This window comes from Carica papaya, chromosome 6 (assembly GCF_054855325.1).
Source record: "Carica papaya isolate Zhongbai chromosome 6, ASM5485532v1, whole genome shotgun sequence".
NCBI lineage: Eukaryota > Viridiplantae > Streptophyta > Magnoliopsida > Brassicales > Caricaceae > Carica > Carica papaya.
The window spans coordinates 31,700,689-31,714,846 of NC_142314.1; the positions used below are offsets into that span (position 1 = coordinate 31,700,689).

The 14,158-nt window shown below is 34.9% G+C and overlaps 2 protein-coding genes across 2 annotated transcripts; one reads left to right on the forward strand and one right to left on the reverse strand.

The window, feature by feature from the left end:
• The first annotated feature begins 9,038 nt into the window (after window positions 1–9,038).
• Window positions 9,039–10,222, forward strand: POLD4 (polymerase delta 4). Its single transcript, XM_022044038.2, has 2 exons — window positions 9,039–9,344; window positions 9,767–10,222. Exons 1-2 carry the CDS (start codon window positions 9,155–9,157, stop codon window positions 9,958–9,960), a joined length of 384 nt encoding a protein of 127 aa, XP_021899730.1. The 5' UTR covers window positions 9,039–9,154; the 3' UTR covers window positions 9,961–10,222.
• Window positions 10,223–10,403: 181 nt separating this feature from the next.
• LOC110815979 (Major facilitator superfamily protein) lies at window positions 10,404–12,738 on the reverse strand. Its single transcript, XM_088223215.1, has 2 exons — window positions 12,405–12,738; window positions 10,404–11,758 (listed from the first exon to the last, which is right to left on the reverse strand). Exons 1-2 carry the CDS (start codon window positions 12,652–12,654, stop codon window positions 10,695–10,697), a joined length of 1,314 nt encoding a protein of 437 aa, XP_088079341.1. The 5' UTR covers window positions 12,655–12,738; the 3' UTR covers window positions 10,404–10,694.
• Between the last annotated feature and the right edge of the window lie 1,420 nt (window positions 12,739–14,158).

Sequence of the window (14,158 nt, forward strand, 5' to 3'; positions counted from 1 at the left end):
ATTAAAAGGGGAATGTTATAAATAACCTCACCCACATCCGACCCCAAACCTTAGCCGCCAGTACCCTCGCCGGAGAAGAAGAACCAGTCACCGGAGGAGCCGGCCGCTGCCACCCGCCCCCGTACCGGAGGGTTTTCTGACCGCCAAAAGAGGTAAATTTTCTCCTTTTGGCTTGTTTTTCGATGCTGAATCTGCCTATGGCCAAATCAGAGCCAAACCACCGACCAATTGACCGAAAAACACCGCCGAAGTCTAGCGGTGCCGCCGCGACTTCCCTCAGTTTTTGCCTCCGATGAGGCCATTTTCGGTTCCTATTCGATGCAATTTTTACACCACTGTGATCATTGTCCTTTTCTCTACAGGTTGATCGGAGCAAAACATCAAATTGTGACTTGCGCCGGAGAAGCCGCCGCACTCGAGAGCTCCGCCGCCGGTAAGTCTCAGTTTTTCGTGATTTTTTGGTCCACTGAGGGCCCTATGGTTATTTTATTGCATGAACCAATGCAAGTTTGGCTGAATTCGGCCAAAAACGGCCAACCCAAGGCGGACCACCACCGCGGGCGGCAGTGCTGTCGCCGGAGCACGGCGGAGCCGCCGTGCCGGAATGCCGATATTGGCTGAAAAGGGATCTTGGGTCTGATTTGGGGTTTTTTGAGATACGTGCAGGTACCGGTAGTGCGTTTCAGTTTTTCAGAGAAAATTTAGGAAATTTAGGGACAGCTCGTAGGTGCATTATAGAGCCGATTTCAGACCCCAAAGCAAGTAAGAATCTCTCACCTTATTTCCTATCATGGCATTAAAGCCTAATAAATGATAAAACGGTATTTTATAACTTAATAGATTAGTGTATAATTGATTAGGGTTGTCAATGGAGCCCGAATCTGATGTATTTTTCAATCAGGTGTTGTTTGATTTATTTTGCAGTTTTGAATGCAGTATGGTGCCTGATGTGTTTATTATATGGTTTCGTATACATGAATCACAGTTTCATTTATTATGTTTTGAATTATTGTGAACCCGATGTTGTGTTGTCTTATTTGGTGTCCATTACTGGTTTAAGTGTTTGTGTATAATTGGATAATTGATATTAAGAAAAATGGTAAAAATGTATGTGAATTGATAATGGATAATGTCTACAGCCTCACTAGATATCCTGGGAGATGATAGACGGACCGGGTCTATAGTGAACCGTACCGAGAACATGGTCTCTCATATCGGACGGGGTATGGAGACCTTATACATTTTGGCGCCCATACCGGACGGGGTATGGGGACGGCCCTGGGATCAGGTTATTAATGTTAATGGTTTACGTGTAGCGAGGATATTCTATTGATCCCCATGGATAATAGTAGGCTGGTAAAAGAGGAAATTTATTGTCTGATTATTGAAGTGCAAAAGTGTAACATGTGTTATGTTACAAAGTGTATATGATTTTATGATGGTTATAATGTTATTGTTTTCATATGTTATTTTCATGAATCTCACCGAGGTAAATGGACAGTAAAACTTTTTATCATTAATAAATGAGTTTGTTATAAATTATGCTCCATTAATCGTTTTTGTTTTCTACCAACCTTTACTTCTGTGGCAGTGAGATAGTGTAACACCCAAGTTACATTTTTGTATTATTTTTTTTTTGTATTTGAATTTTTTAGATTTTAATTTAATTTAATTTAATTTAATTTAATTTAATTTAATGAAAATAAAAATAATAATAATGATAAAATTGAGTAAAAATATTATTTGGATTTAATTGAAACTGAGTTTGGAAAAAAGAGGTGAAAATTTAGATTTTGGATGTGTTTTTAAAAGAAAATCAAAAATCGGGGGTTAAAATATAATTTAGAAAAGTTGTGCCACGTCAGCATCCCTGGCCAACTAGGACACGTCGCATGGCAAGGAAACGCTGACACGGGACGGGCCACGTGGGCGATCCGCGTGCGCGCGATCAGACGGTTCAGATCCGTTCCCGCGCGCACGGACGACCCATATCAAATGTGCGCACGGACGACCCAGAATTCATGCGTACAAACTGCCCAGATTCAATCAGGCACGGACGGCCCAGATCGCATCGCGATGGACGACCCAGATTTAATCTCAATTAAATCGCGATCGGACGATCCAGATTTAATCTTGATGGACGGTTGAGATTAAAAGGCAAATGGTATAAATAACCCCACCCACACCTGACCACAAAACCCTAGCCGCCAGTGCCTCGCTGGAGAAGAAGAACCAGACGCCAAAGGAGCCGGCCGCCGCCACCCGCCGTCGCACAGGAGAATTTTCTGACCGCCAATCGAGGTAAAGTTTCTCCCCCTGTCTCGGTTTTCGATGCTGAATCCGCCTATGGCCAAACCAAAGCCAAACTACCGGCTAATCAGCTGAAAAATCCTGCCGAAGTCCGGCGCCGCCGCCGCGGCTCCCCTCTATTTTTGCCTCCGATGAGGCCCTTCTCAGTCTCCGTTCGATGCAAATTTTATACCACTGTGATCACCGTTCTTTTCTCTACAGGTTGATCGGAGCCAAACATCAAAACGCGACTCACGCCGGAGGAACCGCCGCACCCGAGAGCATCGCCGCCGGTAAGTCTCGGTTTTTCATGATTTTTTGGCCCACCGAGGGCCCTAGGGTTGTTCTATCGCAGGGACCAATGCAAGTTTGGCCGAAAATGGACAACCCGAGGCAGATCGTCGCCGCATGCGACTGCGCCGACGCCGGAGCACGGCGGAGTTGCCGTGCCAGAATTTCGATATTGGCCAAAAGGGCCCTATGTCTGATTTGGGACTTTTTGGGACACGTGCAGGTACAGGTAGTGCGTTTCAATTTTCTAAGAAAAAATTCAGGGAAACTAGAGAAAAATCGTAGGCGCACTATAGAGCCGATTTTAGAACCCGAAACAAGTAAAGATCTCTCACCCTACCCTCTATCACGGTATTAAAGCTTAATAAATAATTAAACGGTATTTTGTGACTTTATAGATGTATAATTGATTAAGGTTACCAATAGAGCCCGAGTTTGATACATTGTTGCTTAGTTGTTGTTTGGTCTAATTTTAAGTATTAAATGCAGTATGATGTTTGATATAATTATTTTATGGTCTCGTATGCATGAATCATGATTTTTTTTATTATGGTTTGTATTATGGTGAACCCGATACTGTGTTGTCTTGTTTGGTGTCAATTACTGGTTTACATGTTGTGTATGATTGGATGATTGAGATCAAGAAAAAAGACAAAAAAGTTATGTGAATTGATAAATGGATAATGTAGACAGCCTGACTAGATATCTTGGGAGATGGTGGACGGACCGGGTCCGTAGGGAACCCTACCGGGAATGTGGTCTCTCATATCGGATGAGGTATGGAGACCTTATGTGTTTTGGCGCCCATACCTGGACGAGGTATGGAGATGACCCGTTTTACCCTCATACCGGATAGGGTATTGAGGTTTATGATTTTGGCGCCCATACCGGACGGGGTATGGGGATGGCCCTGGAATCAGGTTATTAATGATAATGGTTCACGTGTAGCAGGGACCCCCTATGGATCCCCATGGATACTAGTAGGCTGGTAAAAGAAGAAATTTATTGTCTGACCATTGAAGTGCAAAAGTATGACATGTGTTATGTTACAAAGTCGATATGATTTCATGATGTTATTGTTTTCATATGTTATTTTCATGAATCTCACCGAGGTAATTGGATAGTAAAAGTTTTTATGTTAATAAATGAGTTTGTTATAAATTATGCTCCATTGGCCGTTTTTGTTTTCTACCGACCTTTAATCCTATGGCAGTGAGATAGTGTGATGTCTTTACTGGGCTAGTGTAGCTCATTCTTTACTTAACTATTTCAGATCAGGAAGACGTGGTTCCCGAGCCCGTTCCACAGGAAGACGACGAGTTAGACGCCTAAGGACCTTATAGCTCTATTTATAGTTTTTATCTCGAGTATCTCTTTTAATTAGCTTATTCTTTCATGTTTTGAGTACGTTTTTTGTTATTGTGTAAGAGATGTTAATCAAAATTTTTATTACACTTCCGCATTTAAGATTTTTAATACATACATTCTCATTCTAAATTCCGGGGCCGTTACAGATAGTATGATGTCTTTACTGGGCTAGTGTAGCTCATTCCTTACTTAACCATTTCAGATCAGGAATACGTGGTTTCCGAGCTCGTTCCGCAGGAAGACGACGAGTTAGACGCCTAAAGATTTTATAGTTCTATTTGTAGTTTTTATTTCGAGTATTTTTTTTAATTAGCTTATTCTTTCATACGTTGAATACGTTTATGGTTATTGTGTAAGGGATGTTAATCAAAATTTTTATTTCGCTTCCGCGTTAAAAATTTTTAATAGATACATTTTCATTTAAATTTTCGGGGCCGTTACATAATCACACCCAATATTCTTTCTACTATAGTTTTATAATTATAAGTGTTTATAATCAAAATATAATAAATGACTTGTCAATTATTATGATGATTTCAAGTAAAAAGAAATTCTTATGTGTTATCATTTAAAAAAAATATTTTATCGATAGTTTAAAATAATATTAACTATTAAAAATTTTCAATTGTATTTGTTCAATGATCATATCTCCATATGCATCATCTATATATGTGATTTAGTTAATGAGATCAACTAATATTTATTTTATAAAGACTATTTTATGTATATTATTCTTACCAAATATGTCATATTTTGATGATCTAATGATTAAGAATATTTTAAATTAAATCATAAAAAATTTTACTTTTATTATCAAGATTTTCATCTTGATGCAAAAATCTGTAAATTTAATACAAAAATTAAATAATAAGATAATAAATATGAAAATAAAAATATTATTATCATATATTAAAATAAATTATCAAATAATAATGTATTCAATATATTACATGAATAATTAAATTATGGGTATAACAATTATATCCTTAATATTTAATATATAATATAATATATATCATAAATACATTTCACTTGGTGAAAAATGAAACATAAAAATCCATAACTAAAAATGTATATAGGATTGAATTAAAATTAGAATATTATTTCATAAAATTTTTATTTTATTTCTCTTATATTCTCCTTTATATCTAAGTATATAAAATTCAAATCCAACTAAATTGAACTAATTAAATTAAATAAAAAAAATCAGACAAAACTTAATTAAATGATTATTACTTATAAATTTGATCCGATATTTGCTCTCATATATTCTTGATCGAGTATGTTTTATGTTGAATTATAAATTATGTTTATATATTAAGTAATTAATAAATATATAAATTTATAATAAAAATTTATTAGAAACAACAGTAAATAAATCATAAAATCCCACAATATTGATCAAATTGACCATGACGAAACTCTCAATATTTATGATCACGAGCCGCTAACATTATTATAATGATTTAAATATATTTTTTTAAATTAATAAATTAAATATCATGCATGCCAAATTTATAAGATTTAGATTTACAATTTTTTAGTGAAAATTATAGTTAATTAATGTAAAATAATATAAGGTACATCTCTTCAAATCAAATCCTTAAAAGTCATTTCGGCCAGCCCATTTAGCTAGCCTATTGGCCTTTTCATTAAGGGCTATTGGAATCCATCTTATTATAAAAATCAATTTTTTTTTAAAAAAAATATAACTATTAGGAAGGTCTTTTCGATTTTCTATTATAATGAAAAATATAATTTACGGGTGTGCAAATTTTGGTTCAGATAAAAAAGTTGAATCAGAACGGATCGAATAAGATACATGTTTTGTAACACCTGAAATTAATTCTAATATGTTTAAAATTAATGAATAAATATAACTTTTAAATTTTTAAATTTTTAATTAAGGTAAAAATTAAAGAAAAATAGGTGGATGATGAAATTGAAAATAATTTTGGGAAAAATGAGTGAAATTTTGGGTTTTGAGGGTGTTTCTGAAAGAAAAATCAGAAATTAATTGTCAAAACGCAATTTAAAAAAAATGTGTCACGTAGAATGCCAGTCGGCAGCTCCGACAAACCAGAGTCCGTCGCGTTGCAAGACACTCTGCGCGGTGCTACGCGGGAGGCCACGCTGGCAATCTGCATGCTCGCGATCGGACGGTCCGGATTTATTTTCGCGCGTGTGGACGGTCCGGATCCGTTTGCTCTTTAAACGCGATCGTACAGTTCAGATCAAATCACGATGAATGGTCCAAATTTACTTCCTATTTAAATGCGACCGGACGGTCCAGATCAAATCGTGATGAACGGTCCAGATTCACTTCCTATTTAAACATGATCGAACGGTACAGATCAAACGCGATGGACAGTCTAAATTAAAAGGAGACGGATATAAATACCTCACCTTACACAAAACCCTAACCCTATCCGCCAGACCCCCCCGCTGGAGAAGAAGAACCAGTCACCAGAAAGGGAGTCGACTGCCACCCGCTATCGTGCCGGAGCCACCTCCGACCGCCAAAAGAGGTAAAAAAAATTTCATTCTTCGAAATTCGATTTTGAATACCCTCATGGCCAAATTAGAGCAAAAGGACCAGCGTATGAGTCGAAAATCGCAGGTAAAGCCCGACGACGCCGTCGTGAAAAAAATCAAAAACTGCATCCGATAAGACCCTTCCCGATTTCTATTTCGTGCAATTTTTCCACCATTGTACTCACCTTTTTATTTTTCACACGTTGACTGAAGAAAAACGACCAACCGAGAAGGTGAGCCGGTGGAGCCGCCGCACTAAAAAACTTCGCCGATAATAAGCTTCTGTTTTTCAAATTTTCTAGTCAACTGAGACCCCTTAATGTGTTTTCTCGCATGAATGAGCACAAAACCGGTCAAAAATGGCCAACCTGAGGTAAATCGCTACCATGGGCGGCGATACCGTCGCCGGAGCACCGTGGCGCCGCCGTGCCGGAATTTTAAAATTGGTCGAAAAGGGTTTCTAACATCGATTTTGGGTTTATGGGGCATTTCTAGATACTTAGAGCGTGTTTTAATATCCGAAGAAAAATTCAGAGAATCTGAGTACCGCTAGTAGGCACAGTTAAAAATTTAGTGTTCGGACACCGATTCGGGTAAGAATCCCTCACTATATTCTCTGTTATGGAATTTAAGTTTAATTATAGATAATGTAGTATTTTGTACAATTTAGAAAATCTCAATAATTAATCACAGCTTACTAATAGAGTCGGAACCAGTTATTATTCACTGTTTATCCTATTTGATTAATTTTACAATTTTTAATGCATGATAATATGTTAGACTTGGTAAGATGATTTAGTTGTGTTTTCTTGATGCATGTATTATTTGTTTTGTGTGATTTATAGTTAAATTGCAAAACTAGAAATTAAATGTAAACAGAAAATTGTTTAATTAAGCGAGTGAATGAATGGTAGTCTTATTGGATATCTTGAGAGATGGTGGACGGACCAGGTACATAGAAAACCCTACAGTGAGCGTATCCTCATACTGGATGGGGTATGGAGGATTGGTACTTTGGCACTCATCCTGAACGAGGTATGAGGATGACCTGTTTCACCCTCATACCGGACATGATATTGAGGGATGATATTTTTTGCTCTCATACCGGACGGGATATGGAGACAGTCGGTTAATTGAAAATATTGAATAAAGCTTCACGCGTAATGAAGACATCCCTATAAACTCCTATGGATACCAGTAGACAGATAAAAAAGAAAATTTGTCGTTCTGGTTAATTGTACATGAGATTATGAGACTGGCTGTGTCATTGCCTCTATAGGTCAGTTTTGAAAATTTCACTACGGTAAGTATACAATAAATGATTTTACTTATGATAAATGACTTTACTTAAAATAAGAGTTTCATTAGTCATTTTCATGATTTTTAACCAACATTTCTGTATCGGTGAGTAATGTGACATTCTTACTGGGTTAGTGTAGATCACTCTTTCATTAACCATTTCATATCAAGATGATCAAGATTTAGATCCCGATCCACAAAAAAATTGCGAATAAAATATTCAGTTAGTTTACTTTTAGTTGTTCTTTTAAAAGGATCATTTTCGTAACTTTATTGAGTATTCTGAATTATTGTGTAAGAAATATAAACCATAACGGTATTATTTCTCTTCTACACTTAATGTACAATTTATTTCCTTCCAAATTCTGGGATGCTACATGTTTGATCTCACATTCGATCTTTAAATGAGTGTACCAAAATTTTGGTTCAAATTAGTTCGATTATGGTATGAACCAATAATACAAAAAAAATTAAAGCTTAAAAACTCAAAACCTTAATATCTAGTGCTTCATTCTATTATATATTTGGCCTCTATCCACGTCTCTTTCTCTGTCTTTCTTATTTGGTAGTAGTCTCCTTTACCACTTGGTCTTTAGCCTACTAAGCTTCGAGCTCAGCTAGTATTATTGTATTAGTTATATAACATTAAATATTTTATCATATATATTTTTATAAATTATTATTAAATATTTTGATAAAAAATAAAAAAAATTATACTTAATTCATTTATCCGTACTGTTAGTAGTCTAGAAAATTTTAATCTTGATTGGATGGAGCAAATTTTTACAGGTCTCATTTTTCAATATGGAATTTATGTCTTTCTAGGTCTTGTTATGAGATGATCCATGTCTGATTTAATTTTGTTAAGTTTTTATTTTTATTTGAAAATTAAAATAAAATTAATTAAAATATACTGTTTATTTAGATTAAGATCATAATTTATTTCTTATAATTATAATTAATAAATTGATTAATTTTAGTTAAGATATATTTAGAAATCATTTTAAGACTTACATACATATGTAATTTAAATTCTCTCAAATCACATAAAAAATTTTGTTATTTTAAAAATTAAACTAAAGTGAATGAGCAAATTTATAATTGATAAAAAAAATTTATCAATTATTTGCTGGCGGTGTATGCTTGGGTAGAGCTGTAAATTCCACGTGTTTTGTATTAAAAAATTATAATGTAATTAATTTATATAAAATTATTTTAAATATAAATGATATTTTTTGTTAAAAAAAATAAAAAAATTCAAATGGTGAATAAGAGATACATAGGCTCTGCATTCTCTCCGCAGGAGACCACAAAGGGAAACAAATTTTCGAAATTCAAAATTTGAAAAGTTGCAGAGCTTGGAGGGAGAGAGATGGCAACGACATCAAAGAGCCTCGCGGGTTTATACAAACAGAAGAAGAAAACAACTGGAGCCATCGCCAAATCGAAATCTTCTTCAAAGGCTTCTACCAAGAAAAAGTCGCCGATTCACGCGGCAGCTATTGGTTCCAATGTCGCCCAACCCGTGGCTTTGATTTCTCACGGTTCCCTCGATCTCAAAGGTACTCTTTGTTCTTCTCTTTATTCATTTCCTTTTTCGGTTTAGATTTTCTTTTACTCTTTGCAAATGATGAATATTTGTATATTTAGGGTTTTGCTTTAGTTTTGCATTGAAAAGACCGTTCGGTTTTAGCTTCGATAAAAAGAAGCGCTTAGATACTATTTGGAAATCAGTTTCGTTCTTGTGAGTAGCGCAATGAATCTCCAGACTGCTCCTTTCCAATGGTTTTTTTTTTTAGAAATCGGATAGAACGAAATTACTTCCAATTTGGGAAAAACAAACAAGACATATGTTTTTGGGTAGAGATTCTGCTTTTTACAATTTTCAACTTGGAGCAACCAATTTTATGAACAGGTAGCAACGATGGCAAAGAGATGTGTGTTGATGTTTGTTTATTTTATTTTTCTCTGTTTTGCTTCATAGATGAGTATGATGAGCACGAGGAAGTCCTGAGGCAATTCGACTTGAACATGGCTTATGGTCCTTGTCTTGGAATGAGCAGATTGGCTCGGTGGGAGCGTGCTCATCGCTTAGGCTTAAACCCTCCAAAAGAAATTGAGAGTCTCTTGAAAGTTGGCAAGGCTGAGCAAGAATGTCTCTGGGATGGCCGCATTTAGTATCTGCTCTATTTCTGTGAATATCTAGAAAAGAATGTAGCTTTTATGATGAATTATGGTTGTAGATTAGTTCAGTCTCTGGCTGTTCTTCTTAGATGAATGTTAACTCGAGAGGTTGATGACTGAGTATCTACAAAAGAATGTAGCTTTTTATGATGAATTATGGGTGTAGATTAGTTCAGTCTCTGGCTGTTCTTTTTAGCTGAATGTTAACTCGAGAGTTTGATGACTGATCTTAATGGAAATGTTCTGCTTATTTTAATGCTTCGAGTTATTTACGTACATGGTTCATTCTGATTGTTTTGGTTGTTGCGTACGTTAATCTTGTCTTGCAATTAGCATGATATCTTGTCTATGAACCATGATTTTGTTCTCAACTCTTGTTTAGCAACACTAAGGTCTTGTTTAATTGTTTTGAAAATAAACTTGCAAACATGTTAGCATATCATTCAATTAGTAATCTTTATTTGTAATTCATAAATACAATCCTGTATAACAATATAACTTTTGAGAAACTATAAGCCTGAACCTATCTTACTTTTGAAGGAGGTCACCACTGAAGTTCTGCAAATTACATCTGCAGCTCCTCCTCCATTCATATTGTCTGGTTGACATCCTATCTATAGCACAAACAAATCTAAAATTCAAAGAATCATTCAGGAATTTTGAAAAACTATAAACCTAAAGTTTTTAGCACAACTGACACTCTACAAAAGTTGATGCTGTTCTTGACATTACTCCACCTTCCCCATGGTTTTGGGTTTGGCAGCATCATCATGCATAAATGATGAACAAAGCACTGGGAGAAGTGTGCAAACTGCCTGTATCATAAGCCCACAAGGAAAGCCCGAAAAATCATTCCCCGATACACCAACATAAGATGCCAGAGCAATTCCTAGGTATCCACTAACAATCATCGCCAGAGCTATTGCAGACATTACCAATGCCATAAGAGATCCTTCACACCCTTGTGGGCAAAGCTTTGCCATTACAACACTGAATGGCAGAATCTTAAAAAAGAATAAAACCTCTAATACCCCTGACAATATCACAACGTAGAGTGTGTCTCCCACGCCTATCTCTCGGTAAATACCTTTCACAAACAATACATCCGATACCATCAACAGGGCCATAGATACCTGAACTGCCACTATTACTTTTCTTGGTGGAATTGACTTTAAATAATGGTTATAGATGACGCCCCATAAGAGCATTGTGAATTGACCAAACACCTTGGAGATTCCCAACACGGAGGAATTGATATTCAAATATTGTGTTTGGTAGAAGAACATGGTTCCTGTGAGTGCGGGGATTATGGCATAAGATGCTGCAAACCAGGCAATCGAATATGCAATCTCGGGCTTCTGTAATGCTGCTAAGAGCACCGAAAGTTGCTTTCTAATCCCAATTTTTGATTGACTTTTAGGAAGATTAAGAGAGCTTTCATGACTGCCGATGGTTATGACAAATTGGAGAGCAACAAGGAGGCCAAAAATGTGAAACATTGATTGAGGGGAGAATTTATCAATGGCAATTCCACCAAGTAGGTTACCCAGGACTCCACCTGCGGCAGAAGCCATCCAAACAAATGACTGAAGCTCACCAGATCCTTGAGAGCTTTTGGAAGAAGAAGAAGAAGCTGGTTGTTTTCCAGTCTCTGCAACAATGGCATCGTTTGCAACCTCAGCAATGGAAGCACCAAGGTTGCTGAGTAGTAAATATAGAGATATTGTGAAGATTGAGATTGCTGATTGAGAGAGGATAGCTATGGCTAGCCATGATACTGCCTGTAAGAGAGCTGCAGTAAGAGATAAACACATATAAATAACTATAGAAGATATAAGATCCTTCTGAAATCAGAAGAAGAGATGGAAGAAACCAGAAGCAGTTAAGCCATCATCTTCTTCTCTCTATACCGAGATGAAAGTAATTGGTTCTTTCTCAACATTTTTAAAGAGAAAAGAAGAAGAAAGTAAACATAGAGGGAAATCCATAAGAAAAAGAAGTATTAGCTCCTCTGAAATCCAAAAGAAAATTTCAAATTCAATTCTATTTGGGATCTTAGAGTATTAGAAATTAAAATAATATTAACAAATCAAAGAATCAAGGAAAATTGCAAAAAAAGAATCAGATTAGCAAAAGGCGGAAAGAATCTGTTGCTTTTAATAAAGGAAGAAGAAGATGTAGGGCTCTTTGATTCTCAAAGAAAAAGCAGAGCAGAGATAATATATACATATATATATATAGAGAGAGAGAAGGGGGGGGGGGGTGGGGGGGGGGGGAGGGGAGGGAATTGAAGAAAATCATATCATAAACAGCTATAATACTCTATGACCAATAAGAATTGCCAATCAAATCAGCAAAAATTGAGTTGAGACGACAGAGACAAGTAGAACAGTGGACAGAACAATAAGAAACGGGAAAACTGAAACGTTTCGAGATACCTCCTATTGCAATATAAGGAAGGCGGTGCTGGCCAGAGAAGTAGATGGCGTCGGAAACGACACCGTATAGGGGCTTAGCGACCATGGGGAGATTGGCAGAATTCTGCAGGAGCTGGAGAGTGGATGGGTCGACGTTGAGAGTATCTTTGAGGAAGAAGTTGATCGCCATCCATGGGAAAGCTCTGAAACCTTGAATCCAAAACCCAAAGCCGAGGAGCCTCCGGGTAGCATTTTGACTGGACGACACCATGGGAAACCGACCAAGATCAACAGAGAGAGAATGAGGATGAAGGTGATGAGAATTTTGACGTTATGTTTATGGCGTTGTATACAAAGATTTTGGTAGGAGTGAAGTGATGTTTTTAATATAATAATAATTAATAAAATAAAAAATATTAAATAATTCAATTTTCTGCTTTACACGTGCTGCTTGTTTATGTTGTCGTGTTTTCTTTCAAGAAAATATCTTTCATATTCTCTCTCTTTTTTTTAAAAAAATGTAAAATGTAATTATAACATTATTGTGAATATATATTTTTACCATCCGAATATAATTATGTAAATGTAATTACGTGGGTTGGAATATATATTATATATATTCATCCGAATATAATTATGAATAATTAGAACATTAGTTATCATTACTATGGTTTCTTATATCTTGGGTGCCTTCAAAATGGAATTAATAGTCGGGTAACCTAACTCTCTTAGCTTATGAAATTAGTATAATTTAATTATTAATGTCCATGTATGTATATATATATATATATATATATAAGATACGTATTATAATATTTAAAATAAAATTATGTATAGGGATTCCTTTATATCATATTTAGATTTAGAGGGTTTCTTGGCTCTTATTTAATTATTTACATTTTACTTTATTAGTTCATTGCTTCTTGGGTTCACCTTTTGAAAATGTGGAATTGTCACGGTTAGATTCTATAGCAAAATAATATTGTTTTCCTTATATGTATATAAACTAGAATGAATGCTCCGTATGATATTACATTTCTTAACTCCTTTTATTATATTAGACATAAAAGTATCTATAGTTACTTATAAAATTTATTAAAAATATAAAACAAAAAGTAAATCTTTAACTTAATTCTCGAACCATTATTTTATTATAAATTAAGTTCTCGAAATATTATTTTATTAGAAGTTGGTCTCCCAAATTTTTAAAATTATTTAAAAAAATTTAACAATATTAAAATTTAGATTAAAAAAAACAATCAAAACTGACTGAGAATTTATTTGGAGGCAAAAGAAAACATGGACCCCAAAAATAATTAAAAAACTAATATTAATATAATACATTAAATAGAAATAATTTAATATTAATTAAAAAATTATAGATTACAAAAATAATTAATTTTTTTTTTACTACCAAATAAATCCTAAGCTATATTTGATATATATGTTTTTTCTTTTTTTTTTTTTTTCAAAATCCAAATTTAACAGCCTTAAACTTTTGAAACAACTTTAAAAATTTAAAAACTAATTTGTGATGAAAAAAGACTAAATTATAACATTAATTGTATTTTGAAAACTAAATTTAAGTATTGGCCCAAGAATAAAAATCTCATTCCTCTAATCAGTTTCAAGATCAAACCATTCTCTTGGGGTTCATATTGTGTTCCTTGAGTGTATATTTTGAGCATGGCTAATGATCTAACTCAAAGAATACAAGAACTTTTTGGAGCCAAAATCAGACCCTACAATCACTTTTTACTTGTATAAATGAGAAA

Excerpts from the sequence above, each read along its gene's own strand:
- POLD4 (XM_022044038.2), top strand. The coding sequence starts at position 9,155 with ATGGCAACGACATCAAAGAGCCTCGCGGGTTTATACAAACAGAAGAAG. Across the intron at positions 9,345-9,766 it reads CGGTTCCCTCGATCTCAAAG|ATGAGTATGATGAGCACGAG; the intron begins GTACTCTTTGTT and ends TTTGCTTCATAG.
- LOC110815979 (XM_088223215.1), bottom strand. The coding sequence starts at position 12,654 with ATGGTGTCGTCCAGTCAAAATGCTACCCGGAGGCTCCTCGGCTTTGGG. Across the intron at positions 11,759-12,404 it reads TCCTTATATTGCAATAGGAG|CTCTCTTACAGGCAGTATCA; the intron begins GTATCTCGAAAC and ends CTCTTACTGCAG.